This window comes from Balaenoptera ricei, chromosome 6, assembly GCF_028023285.1.
Source record: "Balaenoptera ricei isolate mBalRic1 chromosome 6, mBalRic1.hap2, whole genome shotgun sequence".
Lineage (NCBI taxonomy): Eukaryota > Metazoa > Chordata > Mammalia > Artiodactyla > Balaenopteridae > Balaenoptera > Balaenoptera ricei.
In genome coordinates, this window is record NC_082644.1 from 100,100,886 (window position 1) to 100,121,972 (window position 21,087).

The window sequence follows — 21,087 nt, forward strand, 5'->3', positions numbered from 1 at the left end:
TGGAAAAACAAAGTCCCGGCTAAGGTAGCAGAACCCAGGACTGCACGTCATGTGGACTTGAGGGTAGGGTTTATACCACTCATTTTGTATGGAAAGCCTTTGAACTGATAAATAAATGTAAAATTAGGTTTTTGGATGGTGATACTCCTGGGGCACCTAGAAGAAAAAATAATCCTTATACTCAGATCATTAAAGGACTGTCACAGATCAAACAAGTCCCAAACACTATAAGGACAGAATCTGAAATTACAAAATACACATGCACGCTTTCCATCATGAATGGGTCAGTAGACAGAACAAACAGCAAGATGAGGGCACCAATAAATTGAGATAATAGAAAAAGTAGTCTAAAATCTAAAAAAAAAAAAGAAAGAAATATGTTCAAATAATTACGGACAAAAACCCTTAAAATCCTATTTAAAAAGAAGAGACTATGTAAAAAGAAATAGTTGAAAAATAAAGAGAAATCCTAAAAATAAAAATATAGAAAATAAAAATTCAAAAAAAGGGGACACGTTTCAAAAGCAGATTATAGATAGTAGAAAGGAAAATTAGTGAACTGGAAGATATATGTGAGGAGATTATCCAAATGCAACCCAAGTTTTTAAAGAGATGGAAAATGTGACAGGTTAATAAACATGTAAAGTAGAAATAAAAGCTCCAATATTTATCTAATAAAACTTACAGAAATAGAGAAAAGTGAAAGTTAAGAAGAAAGAATATTTAAAGTGAAAATAGCTTATTCTAAAATTGGTGAAAGATACAAATTCTCAGATGTAAGAAGTACAATGAGCCCTGAACAAGATGAATGGCAATTAGTACAACTTTAGTCATACCATAGAGAAACACCAAAACAACGAAGACAAATTAAAAAAATAAATAAAGGGAAAACACATTACTTATAAAGGAACAACAAGTCAACCAGTTTCTCAACCTCAGCACTACTTACATTTTGGACCAGACAATTCTTTGTTGTGGGGGTCTGTCCTATGCATTGTAGGATGTTTTAGCAGCATCCCCAGACTCTATTCACTAGTTCCTATAGCACCTTTCCCTCAACGGGGACAACGAAAAACGTCTCCAGACATTGTCAAATATTCCTGGAGGGCAATATTGCCCCTGTTTGAGGGATACTAAACTAGACTGATGGAATCCTCAGTAGAAACACTAGAAGTCATAGGGCAATGGAAACATCTTTCAAAAATGTTTATGGAAGCAAACTATTAATGTAGACTTGTATACCCAGCTAAACTATAATTCAGGAGCAAGGGTAAAATACTATTATTTTCAGACAAAGACTGTGTAACATACTGACTCTTGCCAAAAGAAAGATATAAAGGATGTACTTCAGGAAGTAGAAGCATTAAACCCAAAGGAAGGAGTGGGATGGAAAAAGCAATTCATAAAAATGAATGCTTTTTATGAAAGATTCATAAAAATGTTAGTAAATATAAATAAGCATTGAGTATATTAAAAAAATGACTAATTTGGAAAGTTGTAACATAAGAGGGAAGTAAAATGTAGATAGTGATAAGACATTTAAGATGAGAGGGGTGACAGAAACAAATATTTTCTAAGATCTTTGAGTTGTTCAGCAGAAAGGCAAAGAAATTGAGTATGATCTCAGAGCAGGAAAAACTTCTTAAATTTGACACATACAAAAAACAAACTCTAAAGGAAACAATTGATAAATATTAAGGACTATCTAGTATAAAGTTAAAAATATGCATGCCTCATGACCCAACAATTCTCACTTTTGGTGTCTAGGCCAGAGGTATTCTTCTTTCTATGGACAGGGAGATGTGCAACGATGTTTACTTCAGCACTGCTGTATCATCAGATAAAGTGGAAATCAACTAACCCTCTACCAGCAGGGAAATGGGTAACTTAGAGATTGCTCATTTGGACAAGGAAGCACTATACAGCAGTTAAAATGAATTCTGTTGATTTACATTTATCAACAAAGGCAAAAAACATGACATTAAATGAAAATCAAGCTTCAAAAGGATACTCAGAGTATGAAACAACGTACACGAAAATTAAAACATTTAAATCAACAGAATATTTGTTTATGAGGACATACATATGTAACATAGAAAAAAATGCACATTTACTCTGAGAAGAGTAAGTGATGAGAATGGCTTCTAGTTATTTTTGTAATACTGTATTTCTTTTATAAAGAGAGATCTACAATAACTATGGCAAAAATTTAACATGTACTTTTATCTCAGCAGTGGATACACAGGTAATTTTAAATAGAGATTAATTTGGTTTTGTGCTCTTTTGTATATTTAAATGTTTCATTAGGCATTTGTCCAGAAAAAAGGAATAAGACAGAGCTCTCCAGTCTGGCCACCCTCATAACACTCTAAGAGTAAGTGTATGTAAAGGGGCAAAGTGTTCTTCCTCTCACCAAAATTTTTACTTTCAGAAAAATGAAACTATCTCCTAATAGCTACTGATATTTTTCTTTTAGGAAAAAAACAGGAGTGGTAGTGATTTGTGACCATGTGTACTTTCTATTAATTTGATTAACTACTTAAGATAGTTTCCCCTATATTATTAAAACGTCATCACTTTATATAACAATAATGATGACACAGAAAATATTAATAAAGCCATATTGATATAGTACCTTCATGCACATATAAAGCACTTTTATAAAAATGGCCTCATACCCTTTAAAAGCTATATGACTGAGGTGACAGATGGTTTCCATCTTTTCAATGAGAAGAAAGCTCCCACAGAGTGTCTATTTGCTTAGAGCAGAAGGGATCTGTACGATAACGTGGCCCAATACCTTTATGTTTTAACTATAAAGTGGGAATAATATATCTTCTTCAAAATCCCCCTCTTTGTTGAAGGGAGCAGATGAGACAATTCACAGGCATGTCCTTTGAAGAATGTAAAACCCTCTACGAATGCAGGGATTTGTTGTGATTTTCATTATTGTCTTTATTGCTTCTTTTAACAAACCCTTTTTATATAATACGTAGATAACATTAGGCAGATATAGAACTCTTCTTATGATATAAGTGAATGATTTATAGAGAAAAAAAGAAAAATGGGAATTTTTATAAGAGCATGATCTTTAAAAGTATATGCAAAGACAAAATTCTAGTAGGAGATACAGTAAAGTATCATTTATCTTTGGGCAATTTTAAAAAATATATTTTTATTTTCTAGTTTTATATGGTGATAATACATTACTTCTTAATCAGAAAAAAACCCAGAAGTTGTCAATATCTAGTTATTATTTGGAACATTTATATCGATAAGGTTTCACAAACATTTAAATGACTAATCTTAAATAGTACTATGTAGCTCGTTACGAAGCAATTTTTAAATGAGTCAATCCACAGGGGAGAGATGGGGCCATCAGAAGCTAATTCCTACAAATTGATACAACATTGTAAAGCAACTATACTTCAACAAAATAAATTTTAAAAAGCTAATTCTTACACTGACACTTTAATATTCAAGATTTCTATTCTCATTTAAGAAGGTGTTAAGATACGGGATTTCTGTCATTTACGTGAGTATTTGACTCTCAAGAGCTTTTTGCAAGAAAATATTGTTGCCACCTGCTGGTGGCCTGTATTAGTGGAACGGTCTTCTATCTAGGTGAAAACAACTTCAACTTTCATGTTACTTTCATGAAACTGTGTCCTCTCTACTGTCCTAACATCATAATAGTGGCACAGCTTGTTGAGTTATTATTTTCTGGCTAGTCCATGCAGTATATCATTTTACTCCTCACAATATCCATAAGGAGTATCAACCTTTAATGAACTCATAGAAGCAGAGAGAGGTTATACCATTTTCCCCGGGCTGCACAGTGAGTGAATGAGAGAGCTGAGACACAAATCCAGAAAATGGCAGCCCCTCTGCTGCCACTCGTTCCAACTGTATGAAAAGCATATGTGGTAAATCCGGAGTGTGAAAGTTATAAACTATTACTGGTGAAAACATTTATTGAGGAAGCACGGAAAAAAATGAGCAATGTAATGCCAGTCAGATGATCTGGGATTTAATCACCCCTCAATTCTTTACTGCCTGCCTGAGACCCTAAGCAGATCACCATCCCAGAGGGAGCCTCTCCTTTCTCTGTGTCTTACACGGTTTTTGTGAGGATAAAATGAGACAATGAGTACGAAAGCACTTTGTAATCTGTTCCTGTTTTTTTACATTTTACCTCTGAATTAAATGAGATCATTAAAAATTTTTAAATCTGAACTTTTAAATATTTTTTTCATGCAGATGTGGCATTTTTATGTTGTGACCTACGTCTTGCATTTGGTTTGGCAGAGGATAAATACACAAATACCTATTTAAATATGCTTTTTGCATCTTTAATTAAAGTATAGAGATATTTTCCACTGCATTGCCCAATGTCCATTATTCAAGGCCTAATTTGATAAATTACTCTAATTCCAGGAAAACATTGTTTCCACAGGGGAATATGCTCCCTTTCTGTTGTAAGAAAAGAACATAAAGCTCTCTTCGGCTTTGGCTGCCAGGAAATTTAATTTAGTATTCAATGGAGCCCATCTGCGGTTGGGCCCATCCTCTCCCAAAATTCCTTTCCTTCATTGGGTTTACTCACCCTTCTTTGCAAGTGTAAGTGACAGTGTTCCCAAAAGTGAAGTTACTCCCGGTGGTGACAGCATCTTTGATGGCCGGTGGCTCTCCACAGAAGACGAGATGGCAGGTAGGTGGCGCTCTGTCCCAGCTGCCTGAGGCCGAGCATTCGATGACCAGAGGGCCCTGCAAGCTACAGGAAAGAATGGTGCCACCTCTTTTGTTGGCTATTTACTTATTGCTCTGGAGGTGAACTAGGAAGGACTTAGGAGAGAATAGGGGACACTTGAGGAATTTTAATACATAAAAATAAAGTTTCTTCCCATTTTATTGCTTTATATAAAAACAAGGGAAATCTGGGACTTCCCTGGCAGTCCAGTGGTTAAGACACTGCGCTTCCACTGCAGGAGGCACAGGTTCAATCCCTGGTCAGGGAACTAAGATCCCACGTGGCAATCAATCAGTCAATCAATCACTTTTTTTTTTTTTTTTAAAGGGAAATCTCAGCTGGCTATAGATTCATTTAAAACTATGAGTAGGCTAAAACAACATAACTGGGGTGCAAAATAAAATGGTTCAATGTGCTCATTGGTGGTGCTGTGATTAGCAGATTACTTAGATGAGAAGGGGTAACATGCTGGTTAGGATCCAGTGATAAGGAAGACAGACACCCAGGAAGTCAGGGTAACTGAGGTCAGAGGGCACTGCCCCTGCCATTAGCCTGGGCATCTGAACCGTGTTGCTCATCACTCTGACCTCTGGTGTTCCTTTGAATTTAAAAACCTCGCAGGCCTACGGCATGGCTTATCCACCTTCACTTGCCAACCAGCTTTTGATTGTACAACTCACTCCATTTTCTGTTCACTTGATCTGTTTCATGTCAGATCCTGTTGGCCAAGTTTTTGATCACAGCCCGACTCTTTATTGTCCCTTCTTTTTGTTTTGTTTTGTTTTTATTTATTTTATTTTTGGCTGTGTTGGGTCTTTGTTGCTGTGTGCGGGCTTTCTCTAGTTGCGGTGAGCGGGGGCTACTCTACGTTGCGGTGCGTGGGCTTCTCTACGTTGCGGTGCGTGGGCTTCTCATTGCGGTGGCTTCTCTTGTTGCAGAGCACGGGCTCTAGGTGCGTGGGCTTCCGTAGTTGTGGCTCTCAGGCTCAGTAGTTGTGGCGCACAGGCTTAGTTGCCCTGCGGCATGTGGGATCTTCCCAGACCCGGGCTTGAACCTGTGTCCCCTGCATTGGCAGGCGGATTCTTAATCACTGCGCCACCAGGGAAGCCCTTTTTTTTTTTTTTTAAAGATTTTTTTGATGTGGACCATTTTTTAAATCTTTATTGAATTTGTTACAATATTAACAAATTCTTTAGTTCCTTGACCAGGGATTGAACCCACACCCGCGGCACTGGAAGGTGAAGTCTTAACTACAGGACCACCAGAGATACTGTCCCTTCTTTTTGAACACACACACACACACCCCATTAATCAAATTAACCTCTTAACAGTATTAAAGACCCTGGTCCTTATCTTGACATGATTTTTACGACATCCTATGCAATATTTCATTTGCCAAAATATCCATCACTAAAGCATTTTATTAGGTGTTGTGTTATGCTTCATAAACATTTTTTGCTTTCCTGTTTAATGTCTGAATGTTTATAACATTGAATTAGAGGTCCCAGAGTCAAAATTAGATGGAATATTTCCCTGGGCATTTACTATAGGCTGAGCCTCAAGAAGCACACACATTTGAGAATATCTTTTTCATTTAAAAACTTGTATTTCAAGCCAGCCAGTCACATGCAAGTGAAACCCACTGAGTAAATAATGAGGAACAGGGTATTGTAGGAAGCTTGGCTGGTGTCTAGGACTGTACCTGTATCCATTCTCACACGAATACGATGCAGTAGAAAGATAGGTAAGCCCACTCAAAATATATTTCCCATTATTTATGTCTTCGGGGCTGGAACACTTGACCAGTTCACACAAGGGAGGAGAATGACTCCAAGAACTGCTAGCAAGGCAGGATGATTCCTTCTCACCCTCCAGAGTATATCCTTTGTTACACCTAATGAAGAGAAAAGAAAATGACAGAACAGAATGTCTTATTTTGCATAAGTTTATCTGTGCCAAAACTTCCAAAAAGATCAAGAATTTACACATATTGTAGAGCACTTTCTTTTCCTACTGAAATAATGCTTTGAAAAAATTTTTTCAGGGTTGAATACTATGCATCTTGCTCACAGGGATCCTGCTGGGTGATAAATAGAAGGGCGGATTTAGGATTTGGCTTGTCTCCAGTTTGTGTCATGGATTAGTAGCTGCAAACAGAAAATTCTTTTTTTAGAATTTATTTTATTGGAGTTGATTTACAATGTTGTGTCAATTTCTGCTGTACAGCACAGTGATTCGGTTATACGTATGTATATACATACTTTTTTCATATTCTTTTCCATCACGGTTTATCACAGGATATTGAATACAGATCTCTGTGCTATACAGTAGGACCTTGTTGTTTATCCATTCTCTATATAATAGTTTGCATCTACTATCCCAAACTCCCAATCCTTCCCTCCCCCACCCGCCTTCCCCTTGGCAACCACAAGTCTGTTTTCTATGTCTGTGAGTCTGCTTCTGGCAAACAGAAAATTCTTGGTTTGAGAGTGGTCCTGTCTAGAATGAGTCCCTAGGATGCCATGGAAGAAGGCCCTGCAAGCTAATGAATATTTTTGGCTATAAGCTGGAGCTCTGGGTCCAAACCCAAACATGTAATTCAACTAATTCCATATTAATTTGAAAACATCCTCTGGGATTACTCTTTGTCTTTTCTTCCAGTATTCTATCACTACCAGCGTGTAATCAACAAACTCTACAATGCAGTGTTAATCTTAGACACTCACCTATATGTTACTTTACTGCCATAGGTAAATGAAGATCCATCAATGCCACCATTTTCTGGGCCAGCTGGTGCACCACAGGAAACAGCTTAAGGGAGGAGAAGCAAAACGCATTGCTTTTCTTAGCCAGTATGTGTAAAAATCTCTAAAAGCTCAAGGGCAGCTCTAGGTTTTTGGTCACATTTAAATAAAAGCCCGATACTGGGCTTTAAATACAGAGAACACTGAGACAACATAACACTTGGCATTTCTCCACCTTGACTTTCTAGAATTGCCAAACACCATAAACATGGGGGAATTTACTCAACATACGTTCACATGACGGTATTAGATGACTCCATTCTCCAGACTCCAAACATGTTATTTTGGCTACCCCCATCAGCTGGTGTCCTTCATCACATGAAAATGTGACTTCAGCACCCACAGTATAGATCTCCCCGGAAGAGTGGCCGTTTTCTGGATTTCCTGGAGCCTTGCATTTTATAGGTTCTTGAAAGAGAGAAACAGTTTTTGTGGGTCAATAGGTGGCTTTCACACAACCATGCAAGGTCTCATAGCAAAAGAATTCCACTACAGTTAAGGTACCAGTTAAATCCTGAGGAGAAAAAAAAAGCTTTTGAAGGGAAAGGCATGAAGTCCAGGGACACACTAGCCGATTAGACCAGAACATACATTTAATAGGCGTTTTAAAAACAGCATTTTGAAACAGCAATGTATAAGAAAAAGAAACTAAATTTATCAGTCCCAAAAGGAAGCTGTTTATCGAGGAAGCAGTGGTGGTGCCTGGGCATGGCTCATAAGGGCTTCAGCTCTTCCTCCTTCTCCCAACCTCATACCCACTTTTTAAGAGCAATGGACCTTCTCTCAAGCTGATGTGAAGGCTGTTCCAAAGCACATTTAGGAGAAGTTCTCAGCCGCCCCTTCCAAACAGCCTACAGATCCTAAGCCTCCTATGTGTCGATCTGGGGTCAGTCACTACTTCTAGGGAAGGAAAAAAGTTAAAGGGAGATTTAGGGCTAGAGCTGAACAAGAGGAGTGAATAAATACTTAAATTCTCAAAAAGGGAAGATATACTGATTTAATCTTTCTGAAGATCCTTTTGGCTTATAAGCCAAGGACCTTAACTGAAACCCTTGCAAAAAGTAAAAGCAATTATAAGACTGATTTTGAGAATTCCTCTTTAATTTCTGTCTAATTGTTTTCTGGTAGTTGCTTTCTCATAACTAATGTAGAAAGATATATAAGGGTTATCACAAAACATAGAGATGTGTAAGGCAGGATTGTCTGTGTTTTTTCAATGATATAATTTTGTGTGCCTGAGGCAGAGGAAAGATACTGAAGGTGAAGAGGTGATGAAGCATCCTATTTGCTCTGACTGAGGCAGTAGAGGCCATTGCTTATATTTCTAAATCCACTCTATTATTCTTCTATTATGTAGATATTTCTTAAACAGTCTGGTGATAAAGCTGGATCTCAGTTTCGTTTTTCAGAAATTGGGAAGTTAGCAAAAGCACAATGCTAGTTTAAAGCACCTTTAATTGTTGCTTATGTATCATTAAAAAATTTTTTTTATTGAAGTATAGTTGATTTACAATGCTGTGTTAGTTTTACATGTACAGCAAAGTGATTCACTTATACATATATATATATATATCCATTCTTTTTCAGATTCTTTTCCATTATAGGTTATTACAAGATATTGAATATAGTTCCCTGTGCTGTACAGTAGGTCCTTGTTACTTATCTATTTTATATACAGCAGTGTGTATCTGTTAATCCCAAACTCCCAATTTATCCCTCCCCCTGCTTTCCTCTTTGGTAACCATAAGTTTGTTTTCTGTCTGTGAGTCTATTTCTGTTTTGTAAATAAGTTCATTTGTAACATTTTTTTAGATTCCACATATAAGTAATATCATATAATATTTGTCTTTCTCTGCTTATGTATCCTTTTAAAGGTGGTTTTTCTTTTCCATCTCCCCCTTGAAGTTAAAAATTCGTCTTACTTTTAAATAACATACATTTACAATATATACTTGAACTAAAAAATTGAAATAGACTTCCCAATTACACATAGCCTAGTTACCTGCACAGTTTTTACCATCTCCTGTGTAGGGTGGGACACACGAGCAGATGTAGGATCCATTTGTATTCAGGCAGGAAGCGTGCTCACTGCAATCTGACCCAACTGCACATTCATCAACATCTAAAATGAAGACAGTTTACAGATAGTAAAGTTGATGGATCTGTCTTATGTAGCAAACACTTGTTTTTACTTTTAAATCATTACATATCATTTAATGCATCACACTATATATTGATATATATTTTTATGAAATTTAGATATGATAGTCATAATCACACTGCAGATCTACAATAAAAGCTATTATTTCCCCAGTTTATAGGTGAATAAGTAGAACAGAAATAAATATTCTTAATATTGAGCCTGGTAAAAATTTAAAACATGTTTGGCATGTCTATGGATAACTGCTTTGTCACTATGGCTTGCCCAGAGCTCACTAGGATGAGATGAAATTAACAAAGGCATGCCATAAAAGCCTCAGGAATTTGGGATAATTGTCTCCCACAGAGTTAGAGTAAATGCACACAGTAATTAAATGCATGCAGTAATTAAATGCACACAGTAATTGCCAAGATTTATCTCACCGAGACACGATGGTGAAATGCCATTCCAGCTCCCATTATCTGTACAGAACATCCTTGAATCACCCAACAAATAGTAGCCATTGTTGCACTGGTAGGTCACTGTGCTGCCAGCATGGAAGTCCTCGGCTGAATAAAAGCCATTCTCCAAAGGGGGTGGCACCCCACAGCTAATGCCTGTAATGTGACAACTACATTAGGAGCAACATACTCAATGAACATTTTACTTATATTTATTATTTTTTTTATAAATTTATTTATTTATTTTATTTTTGGCTGCACTGGGTCTTCATTACTGCGTGCGGGCTTTCTCTAGTTGTGGTGAGCGGGGGCTACTCTTCGTTGGGGTGCGTGGGTTTCTCGTTGCAGTGGCTTCTCTTGTTGTGGAGCACGGGCTCTAAGCGCGCGGGCTCAGTAGTTGTGGCATGTGGGCTCAGTAGTTGTGGCTCGCGGGCTCTAGAGCGCAGGCTCAGTAGTTGTGGCGCACGGGCTTAGTTGCTCCGCGGCATGTGGGATCTTCCCAGACCAGGGCTCGAACCCGTGGCCCCTGCATTGGCAGGCGGATTCTCAACCACTGCGCCACCAGGGAAGTCCCATTTTACTTATATTAAACTTGTAGTTGAGTTAAGCATGAACTTTTCATTGCACACAAACATTAGACTGAGAATGCTTAGGAGTGGTGACAGGCTACAGCCATACCTGTGCCCAGAGCGTCTGGCTCACAGTAGGCATGCAATTCATTCATTTAAAAAAATATTTATGGAGAGCCTGTTACCTGCTACACACTGTCCTGATGCTGAGGTTGCAGTAATGAACCAAACAGACAAAATCCCTGCCTTATAAAGTGTACTATCTAGTCAGAGAAGAGACACAAGAAACAGATAAATATATATATGACATATCAGGTGGAAAGAGATGCACTGGAGGAACTTCTCTGATCACCCTATCTACAACAGCAGTCCTGCTTCCACCCCACCCTCTCACTTTTATCTCCTTACCCTGCTTTAGTTTTCTTCAGAGCCTTTACTTCTGGCCCTTGCTGTTCTTATTTACTATAAATAAATAATATTATATTTACTTGTTACTTTCTGCCTCTCCTACTACAATGTAAACTCCAAAAGAAGAGAGACTTTTTTCCCCAACTGCTGCATCTCCAGAACTTAGCTCAGTGTCTAGCACACACTCACACTAGGTACTTTCAAAATTGTTGAATAAATGAATGACTGGGTGTATCCAACTTAAGAGATCTATTCCTGTTTTCCCACCCAGCAGTGACTCATCTCCCTTTGGGCTCCAGCCCTCACACCTGTCTTTCCCTCCATCCAGTTCCTTGGGTCACCTGGGTGCCTTCACAGGTGGTGGGCTCTTTGGATCCTCATCTCCCACCTCCCTCATGGTGCCCAGCACACTTCATTACACAAGGGAAGTATTCAGTGAATATCTGCTATATTGGCTACTATGCATATGCAGTATTTCACTTTTATCTAGCATTCCTGAAAAGTGTTCTTAGGGTTCCAGCATTTTTCAAGAATTTACTGAAACGCCTTCAATGAAGGCAGCTCACGTTCACAGAGAGGCAGTGGCTGTGTCCACTGTCCTTGATTCAGGCAATACTGCACGGGGTTCCCGACCATCTGGAAGCCTGGATCACAGAACAGACTGATTTTGGAGCCTGGCTTTACGTCTCCTGATGCAGTTCGCAGATGAGGTACTGATCCTTCTAAAGGTGGGCAATCTGAGGGCAGAGAATGCAGGTTCAGAGCTTGTCAGTAACACAGTGGCAGCAGCACCAAGTTAAGGGTTTCAAATCATATGTTGTACCAGCGTTTGAGCGCCACTCTATTGATATTAAAACAAGATGACATGTAACCAGATCACTGGCAGGCAAAATTTCTGGAAAAAAAAAACTATTGGAGTCAACAAACAACTTTCCCTCTTCCAGCAGAAGTCTGCTGAATATTTTTTAAGGAAAAAATAGTATTTTAGAATTAATAAAATGTTCTTATGAGTTATCAAAAACCATGAATTCTAGGATACCTTCGGAAACTTGTTTAAATACACTGAATTTTAGGAGGCATTTTTGATCATTCAGAGTTTGACTATTCAGTATGTGGGTCATAACATCCATTTCTTTTCTCTCTGTGCCACCTGCCCCTAGATGACAGCTAGGAAGTACAGAGCCGAGAGAGTACCCCATCTCAAACAGGAGGATGGGACTTCGGGGGGCATTTAAAAAATTAACTATATCCCTCCTCTCATTCTATTTTCCTTATCTTATTTTACCTTTGTTTAAGTTTCCTGCACAATTATTTTGTACCCTGTTACTCAGAATGTATTTAACTATTAAAAAATAATAGATCCTTCGGATGAAGGTAGGGTAAAATGAATTACTAGGTAAACAAGAAACTGACAGACATATACTATTTGACCAATAGAGAATCAAATGTCTCCTTTTGCTAGAAAATCCCAGAGTAGTCAAGAGACAGCAGAGTCTATGGAAGAAGGAAACTAACCAGAACAGAATAAGCTCTTGGAATCGATCTTCACTCTCCCCACAATTCCTGACAGGAAATCAGGCCAGGCTAGCACATTTCCTTTACTGAGTTCCTCTGGGCATGAGGAAGCCAGCGATTTCACCTGAAAGTTTAAAAACACATCTTTAGATAAACCTCACTTTTTTCACGAAGACAGAGTTATTGTATCTCCTACTGAAAACCTTCACAGAAGTGTGGAGGGCAGTGGTGGGAAGCAGACTTTTGGATGTAGTGTGATTTCAGGGGCAAAGGACAATTCTCTTCCTTCCCTCTCTCTCCTCCACCCCATCATTCCTTTTCCCAAATATTTCCTTGTAACTGGAATTCTGAAATTCTACCTATAGAATTTCTTGTCTAAAACTTTGCAGTGTGTTCAGGTGTTATAGGGGTTCTCCCTTTCCAGTCTCCTGTCTTCTATTTCTCATCTGGAGTTGAGAAAGCTGAGGTTTAGGCAAGTTCTGCCACTATAATAATAAGAGCAAACATTTATCAGGCTCTTACTATGTGCCAAACAGCGTCTCAATCTTACATGCAGGATTTTGTTCCATCCTGCCAAACTCCACTATGCAGTTCTATTTGTTTATCTTTCACAGATTAGAAAACTAAAGCTTAGAGAGATGGGGTAACACGTTCAAAATCATCAGAGTGCGTTCGTGGTAAAACTGGAATTTGAACCCAGGCCATTGGACTGCAGACTGGCTTTAACCACTAGCCCAGCTGTTACTCTTTGCGTGTAATCTTGCGCCAGCCCTAAATTTCTGCTTCTTTAGTCAGAGGGATTGGAAGTAGTCTTCTCTGTGATTCTTTCTAGCTCGGAAACCACAAGATTTTATGAAACAATCACGTCCAATAAAATTGTAAAACATCACCAAGAGACTGAAAAGGAGATTCACTGAAAGTTACTGTAGATAATCTCTGCCTGGCTTAGTCTACGACCATAACATCAAATGATATCGGTGGTAAGTTCTGGAAACTCAGAGGTGTCAATAAGATATGGCATCGTTAGGCTGTGCACATTTGTACCAGTTTGGTACCTTTGCATCTCATTACTGTCATACACTGAAAATGGAATTGACCTGCTGTGGAGACAGGACATAGTCCCAGAGGTTGAGCTGGCTTATGGAGCCCACAAAAGACTCCGCTGGGTTGAATCCCTCTCCTTTTTTGTCTTGTTCTTGCCCAAGAACTAATGCACCACCACCTAAAGAGAAAGGAGAGAAAAAAGGAGGAAAACTGGCCTGATTGTTATTTCTAAAAGGATAACTTAATGAAGGCACAGCCTATATAAATGTATCCGGGAAAGTTATTGAAAAGCTAAATTATCTACATTTGCTGCACGATTTATCAGTAAGATGAATTCAATATTTTATATACCAACTTAAAAAATGGTCAAAGAGGATTTCGAATATTATATTGGATTTATATATATTTAACTATAAAACTAGATATATACATATATAAGCATATAATATTTTATGTCAACAGAATAGCTAAGTCCTATTTCGCCTCCTTTGTTCTAGGAAATTACCCTCCATGACAGATTACCAGTAGCTGCTCTTCATCTTTTTATTCTTCAGCTTACAATGATTAAAGTTCTATCATCAATTCCAAGGAACATTCCAGTGGCCACCTAATTGCAAAATCCAATGGGAACTCTTCAATATTCACCTCTGGTGACTTCTCTATATCCCCTGTTTCTATTAACCATTTCATTCTATTAAACTGCCCTTCCTGGCATACTTGATGGTCTGTGTTTGCCCCTCCAGAACTACCCTCCCCCATTCTCCACTCTGCTTTATGTCCCCTAGGTTGACACCTATGGACTACACCACCTGGTTTCCTCGGTCCTCTGGCTTCCGTTTGGCCAATGGAAAGACCAATTAGAGGTAAGAAAGTGGGATGAGAGAGAAGTTTAACTTCCCGGATACCTTTCTCCCAGGCAACAGATGGTAGGGGTTGCTTTCCTCTCTCTCACATCATTGCTCCCGCTGGGTGATTTCTCCCCATCACTGCAGGTTTGCCTGCTTTCTGGCGACAACTCCCCATCCTTGTCAATTCGTGTCCATCTCTTGTGATTTTCCATTGTTGCTAGTCATGGTGTGTTTTACTACCACATCTTGGTTCTCAAGCATGCCCACACCTTTGCAAACAATCTCTTCATGAAACGCTTCAGCTACCCTCCTTGTGTGTTTCCTGCCAGGAGCCCGACTGATTCCACTTGGTTTCCATGACAGTATCCTCTCCTGGTTCTCCCTGAACCTTTCTGCTCATTCTCAGTCTCCCTTCTCTGCCTGCTTCTTAGACTCTGATGCGTCCAGGATTCCACCCTAGCCTCCTTTCTTCTTCCTTCAGCTGTTCCCGCTATCTGACCTCACTCCTGCCAATCCATGTCTATAGAGCCCTCATTCATGATTTCCCAACCTACATCTCTTTCTTACAAAATTAATCATTAAAATTAATACATACACGTAGAAGGAAATTTGAAAAAAAAAAAGTATAAAGAATTCCTTCTACCCAGAAACAATCATTTAACAGTTTTGTGTATTTCTTTCTAGGTTCTATATTCTTTTAATTATTTTTTTTAGTATGGGTGTGTGAGAGAGATTTTGAAACACACAACACAGGAGCCTACTACATGTGATGTTGGGAGCTTGCTTTTCTTCTTGAACATGTTCTCATTTCATGAGTTTTAATAGCTATTTTATCACATGAATGCACAATAATCCATAATTTTCTTCATTAATTAACTTAACAACCACTCCTTATTGGATATTGGGGTTGTTTCCAGGTTTGGTGCTAAGATAACACTGAGATAAATATATTGATACATAGATATTTGTTCAGATCACTGATTCTTTCTTTTCGATTGATTACTGGTAGTGAAGTGTTGGTTGCGTGCAAAGGGTTTCTCTAAGGTTGTTGATGAAAGTTTCTGAATTGTTTCCCAGAAAGTCTGGATCAATTTTCACACCCTCCAGGACTCTGTAAGAACATTCACCACGCTGAATCCTTGCCAAGCATATCTTACCACTAAAAAGCAACTCTCAATTTGATATAAAGTGGTATCAACCTATGTTTGTAGCTGCATATATTCCTGGGATAAAATTCAAACTCAATATGCCTAAAACCAAATACAGAATCTTCCCCCACCCCTGATTCCTGCTCCGATAATTGTCCTTTCCCGAGAGAATTCCTATCTCAGCCAACAGACTCTTCAATAAATCTGGTCACCCAAACTGCAGTCAGTCATTCACTAGGGTCTGTCAGTTGGAGCTCTGCAATATTTATGGACTGTAATTCATTCTTATTGTTATGGTCAGACAACCCTCTCCTTGGGTGGCTACTATTATAGTTCCCTTGTTTTATTTTCCTATTCCTTTAACTTACTTTTCACTCTTCTATTAGGATGTAATTTTTTTTTGAGATAGAAATATTCCTTTTTTTTGAGATAGAAATATTCCTTTTTTTTTTTTTTTTTTACCATCAATGAAATAAATGTTCATTATGAAAATATCAGAAAAGAATAAAGAAGAAAAATAAAAGCCACCTGCAATCCCACCACCCAGAGAAGGGAGAGTTAAAAACAAGAATACTCTAAATTAAACACAAAAAGGAGCCACCACCCCACTTCACAGGATAATGCCACTTCCTGCAGAAACGCTTTTAATGTTTCCTTATTTACTACAGGGAACCTCCAGCCATTCCTCCTCATATGACATACGTCACAGAAGGACCTAGATAGTGCAGGCTTATTGCCAGGTACAAGGCTGAGAACACTGGAACATTTAATATTTTTGCATTCCTTCAAACAAAACTCTCTAAATATTTGTTTAAAAGTATTTTTAGAAGAGAGTTTGAGTTCTATCAGAAGAAGGGCCTAAAAGATGGATAGCTATTAGCAGGGCCCCAGCCTGTATTCTGGATCTACTTGTATACTCTGCATACGGATCACGAACCAAGCCTAAAATAAAAACAACAAACAAAACCAACCAACAAAAAAACACCAGCAATTAATCTCCTCCTTGGAAGATAGTTTAGTAACCACCCACTGTTACTTCAGCACGCATCTTGGTAGTCTTAATATACATCCCAAAGGCATTTCTTACAGAGTCACACAGCTCACCTAGGAAAAGCTTCTAATAATTCACAGTCAGGATAATCAGAGGGTGGTAAATGGGAGAGATAACTTAGCAAACTTGATGTTCATCAAAGCACCACCGCCTCTAGCATCAAACGGAATTATATTCCTTTTGCTAAGACATACCAGGGATGGGCGAACCAACAGAGAGGCCCATACCACCGTCAGATAATTTCCCATCGATGTAGACTTTCCAGGCTCCATCAGCACTCGTCCAAGTGATTGCAATATGATGCCAACTGCCGTCATTCACCGAGGGACAGTCTGTTATTTTTTCCTTGCCATTCACATAAAGAACCCAGCTGCAGAAAGATTCCAGGGGATATAGTCATCAGTCGTATGTCATAATCCCATCTGTGGGGCATGTTACTATCTTTCTTTTTTTCCTTCTTTTCCTTTTTTGTGGGTAAAGCACTTCGGGTAAAACCGTTACTTCTTTTTCTCCATTTCAGCCATGTTTCACAGAAGCAGATTTGATTACTAATTACTCTTTATTGTAGCTCACGGAAAACTGGTTTGTGTGAAACACTGAGGGGTAGGAAAAAGTCTTAGGATGAGCTGAAAGAAGTCAGTCCAACTTGAGATAATTCACCAACTGTCTATTCTGGAGAGATTGAGTCAAGAATGGAAGGAATGAGAGTTATGTAAATGTCAGTCTGGTTTCCTTCCTCTAGGATGCATGTTCCTACACCTCAGAACAGACTTCAGAGATCTCATAGGAAGTCAATCCTTTCTCTCTGTTGTCAAAACAGTCACATGGCAGACGAAGTATATCGATCCAAAGAAAAGAATAATTGGAACTAAACGGAGGTGACCAGACACAAGAGGGTTCCAACAACCATGTCACTTAGAGGAATGTCAAAGTTAACAAGCAGTTAAAAGTAAAATATCTTCAAAAGCACATGGAGAAAAAGAAAAGACTAGGGAAAATTGATAAAGAAGGTTAAGAATTCATTGAATAACTCTCCCAGCATCTTCTGAGCCCCTATTCAAAGATGTTTATGAAAAAATATTTTTATTGATAAAACATGAATTGTTTCCCCTCTGTGTTCTCCCATTTTCCTCCCCCAATTCAAGCAGGCAACAGGTTTTCTCTTTCTATACATTCTGCTTCAGGGGAGGATTTTGCAAATTTCTTGGATTTTGTTTCTGAACATTCAAGTCCATTAAGAAGAATGGGGTTTGAGGACGGGAAGATTTCCACCAGAATAGTGAGAATCTCATGGATTGATGAGAGGAAAGAGAGCTCAGTGGGTCCCTGAAGCCTGCAACCTGCTCACTAGCGAAAGGCCACAAATTTGGGCGGATCTGGGAGGAAAAGGCCATGTGGTGCGCCACAGAATCTCTCTAGACTGAAGGCATAAACTCTCAGCCTTGACAAGGACTCCACATGTGGCAAAGAGCAGTAGTTCTGCAAGGACCACAGAGGCCGAGGCAGTGGATAGCTCAGTGGTCAGCAGGGTAGACAGATGACCAATGGCGGGAGTCCTGCCTGAGTCTGTGGCTCTTTAGCAAAACTCTGTGGGTTTTAGATGATCTGTGAGCATCTAAGACAGGAGAAGCAGTCAGTAGAAAGAAATCAGAGAAACAACCGGGCTGACTTTCCCAGAGGGATGGGGTTCTGCATTTGGAATGAATTGATCCAAAAAGACATAAAGGAACGTCATCTTGCACACCTGAGATTACAGACGGATTCGTATTCAATACAAGTGTCTCCCAGGGGTCAACAGTGCCACTGAAATCTCTTGACTCTTTGCCGCTCTGATATGTAAATAAAGGAGCACTGGTCTGAAAAGTCAGAGTTTGACACTTAACTCTGCCACTCCCAGGGTGTGAGATTTGGGGGCAAAGCGTTTAGTTTCTCTGAAACTTCATTTTACCTTTTAAGGGGCATCAGTTCCTCAAGTCATTGTGAAGCTCAAATGAAATAATACATATGAAAACACTTAGCAAATAGCAAAATACAATACATGTATAAGGCATTACCACTGCAACTCTGCCTTCTTATAGGACTTGTCCAGATGCTCTGTTTGATTACTGTCACCCTGCTGTTCTGCTGGAACACCTGACCGCCCCCCCCCCCCACACCACCACTCCAACCCCCTTGTCAGTTCTAACTTGGTGCCAGGATAAGTCCTAGCACAGCCTTCCTGACACCTCTGCTTACCCATTATAATCGGTTAGAAGGAAGGTATTGTCACTGCCATTCTCAAGTGCATAGGAGATTGGCGTCCCATAGTTGGTGGTGTCAGAGGATTTCATCCAGAACGTGCAGGTTACAGCACGGAGGGATGGAAGTACACCATCCAGCATGACGTAACCATAGATGCCGGAAACTTCAAAATCCAGGTTAAAACCTGCAGACTGTTCTGCAACAAATAAGAAAGTATGAGCACACATACACATGGCCAATAGACACGTGAAAAGATATTCAACATCGCTGACTATTAGAGAAATGTAAATCAAAACTACCATGAGGTATCACCTCACACCAGTTAGAAGAGCCATCATTAAAAAGTCTACAAATAATAAATGTTGGAGAGGGTGTGGAGAAAAGGGAACCCTCCTGTACTGTTGGGAATGTAAATTGGTGCAGCTACTATGGAAAACAGTATGGAGGTTCCTCAAAAAAGTAAAAATAGAATTACCATATGATCCAGCAATCCCACTACTGGGCATATATCTGGAGAAAACTCTAATTCTGAAAGATAGATGCACCCCGATGTTCACAGCAGCACTATTTACAATAGCCAAGACATGGAAGCAACCTAAATGTCCATCAACAGATGAATGGATAAAGAAGACGTGGCATGTATACACACACACACACACACACACACACACACATATATATATATATAAATATAAAGTGGAATACTACTCAGCCATGAAAACAAATGAAATAATGCCATTTGCAGCAACATGGATGGACCTAGAGATTATCATACTAAGTGAAGTAAGTCATACAGAGAAAGACAAATATCATATGATATCACTTATATGTGGAATCTAAAAAATGATACAAATGGACTTATTTGCAAAACAGAAACAGATTCACAGACACAGAAAACAAACTTATAGTTACCAAACGGGAAGGGGGGAGAGGAATAAATTAGGAGTTTGGAATTAGCGGATACAAACTACTATATATAAAATAGATAAACAACAAGGTCCTACTATATAGCACAGGGAACTAGATTCAATATCTTGTAATATACTGCAGGGAAAAGAATATGAAAAAGAATATATATAACTGAATCACTTTGTATATACCAGAAACTAACAAAACACTGTAAATCAACTATATTTCAATAAAAAGAAAATTATGAGGCACTTGTGAGGCATTTTTCAATTGTCTAAGGTAAGCAGCAAGTAAGCAATACTATTGTCAAAGAAGCTCATTTCAGTAAATATGATGATCTGAGAAGCAGTTTCAAAATTAAATACATATTGTTTACAAAATATATAACATATTCCTTCTTTTGTATTTTGTATGTCTTTTATTACTATTATTTTTTTATTGAGATATAGTTGATTTACAATATTACATAAGTTTCAGGTGTACAACATAGTGATTCAAAATTTTTATAGGTTATACTCCATTTATAGTTATTATAAAATATTGGCTATCTTCCCTATGCTTACCCTTGTAGCTTATTTATTTTATACATAGTAGTTTGTACCTCTTAATCCCCTATGCCCAACTTACCCCTCCCCTCTTCCCTCTTCCCACTGGTAACCACTAGTTTGTTCTCTGCATCTGTGAAGTCTGTTTTCTTCTTAACAAATTGTTTTTTTTTTAAAGACTTTTTTGATGTGGACCATTTTTAAAGTCTTTATTGAATCTGTTACAATACTGTTTCTGTTTTATGTTTTGTTTTTTTGGCCAGGAGGCATGTGGGATCTTAGCTCCCCAACCAGGGGTCGAACCCACACCCCCCCTGTGTTGGAGGGCAAAGGCTTAACCACTGGATCGCCAGTCCCTAACAAATTCTTTCAAATAAAATCATCAGTGAGTATCTAAGACAGGAAACACACTCAGCAGTGAAAGGAAGCTGAGAAACAGGGAATAGTTGGAAGGAGAGGTGGGGTTGGGGAGTCATTAAAGATGAGAGACTCTAAGCACATGTGTGGAGTGACTGATACTGCAGGAGAGAAGGAGGGGGTCACTGCAAGGGCAACCCTCCATCCCTGCTCAGGGCTCTGGCTCTTCTCCATTTTATGAGCCCCAATCCTGCATATCCCACTCAACAGAACAAAAGTCCTACAGCTGAAAGACTC

At 38.8% G+C, this 21,087-nt stretch overlaps 1 protein-coding gene across 1 annotated transcript in view; it reads right to left on the bottom strand.

Annotated features, from left to right (window-relative positions):
- Positions 1-21,087, bottom strand: part of SVEP1 (sushi, von Willebrand factor type A, EGF and pentraxin domain containing 1) — a 181,643-nt gene that overhangs the window by 42,251 nt on the left and 118,305 nt on the right. The window contains exons 26-36 of the mRNA XM_059925285.1: positions 18,974-19,175; positions 16,933-17,108; positions 13,745-13,869; positions 12,648-12,771; positions 11,699-11,869; positions 10,138-10,311; positions 9,557-9,676; positions 7,786-7,962; positions 7,477-7,561; positions 6,453-6,644; positions 4,607-4,774 (exon numbers count right to left, since the gene is read on the bottom strand). Coding sequence (XP_059781268.1) covers positions 4,607-4,774; positions 6,453-6,644; positions 7,477-7,561; positions 7,786-7,962; positions 9,557-9,676; positions 10,138-10,311; positions 11,699-11,869; positions 12,648-12,771; positions 13,745-13,869; positions 16,933-17,108; positions 18,974-19,175 — 1,714 coding nt within the window. The remainder of the gene's footprint in view (positions 1-4,606; positions 4,775-6,452; positions 6,645-7,476; positions 7,562-7,785; positions 7,963-9,556; positions 9,677-10,137; positions 10,312-11,698; positions 11,870-12,647; positions 12,772-13,744; positions 13,870-16,932; positions 17,109-18,973; positions 19,176-21,087) is intronic.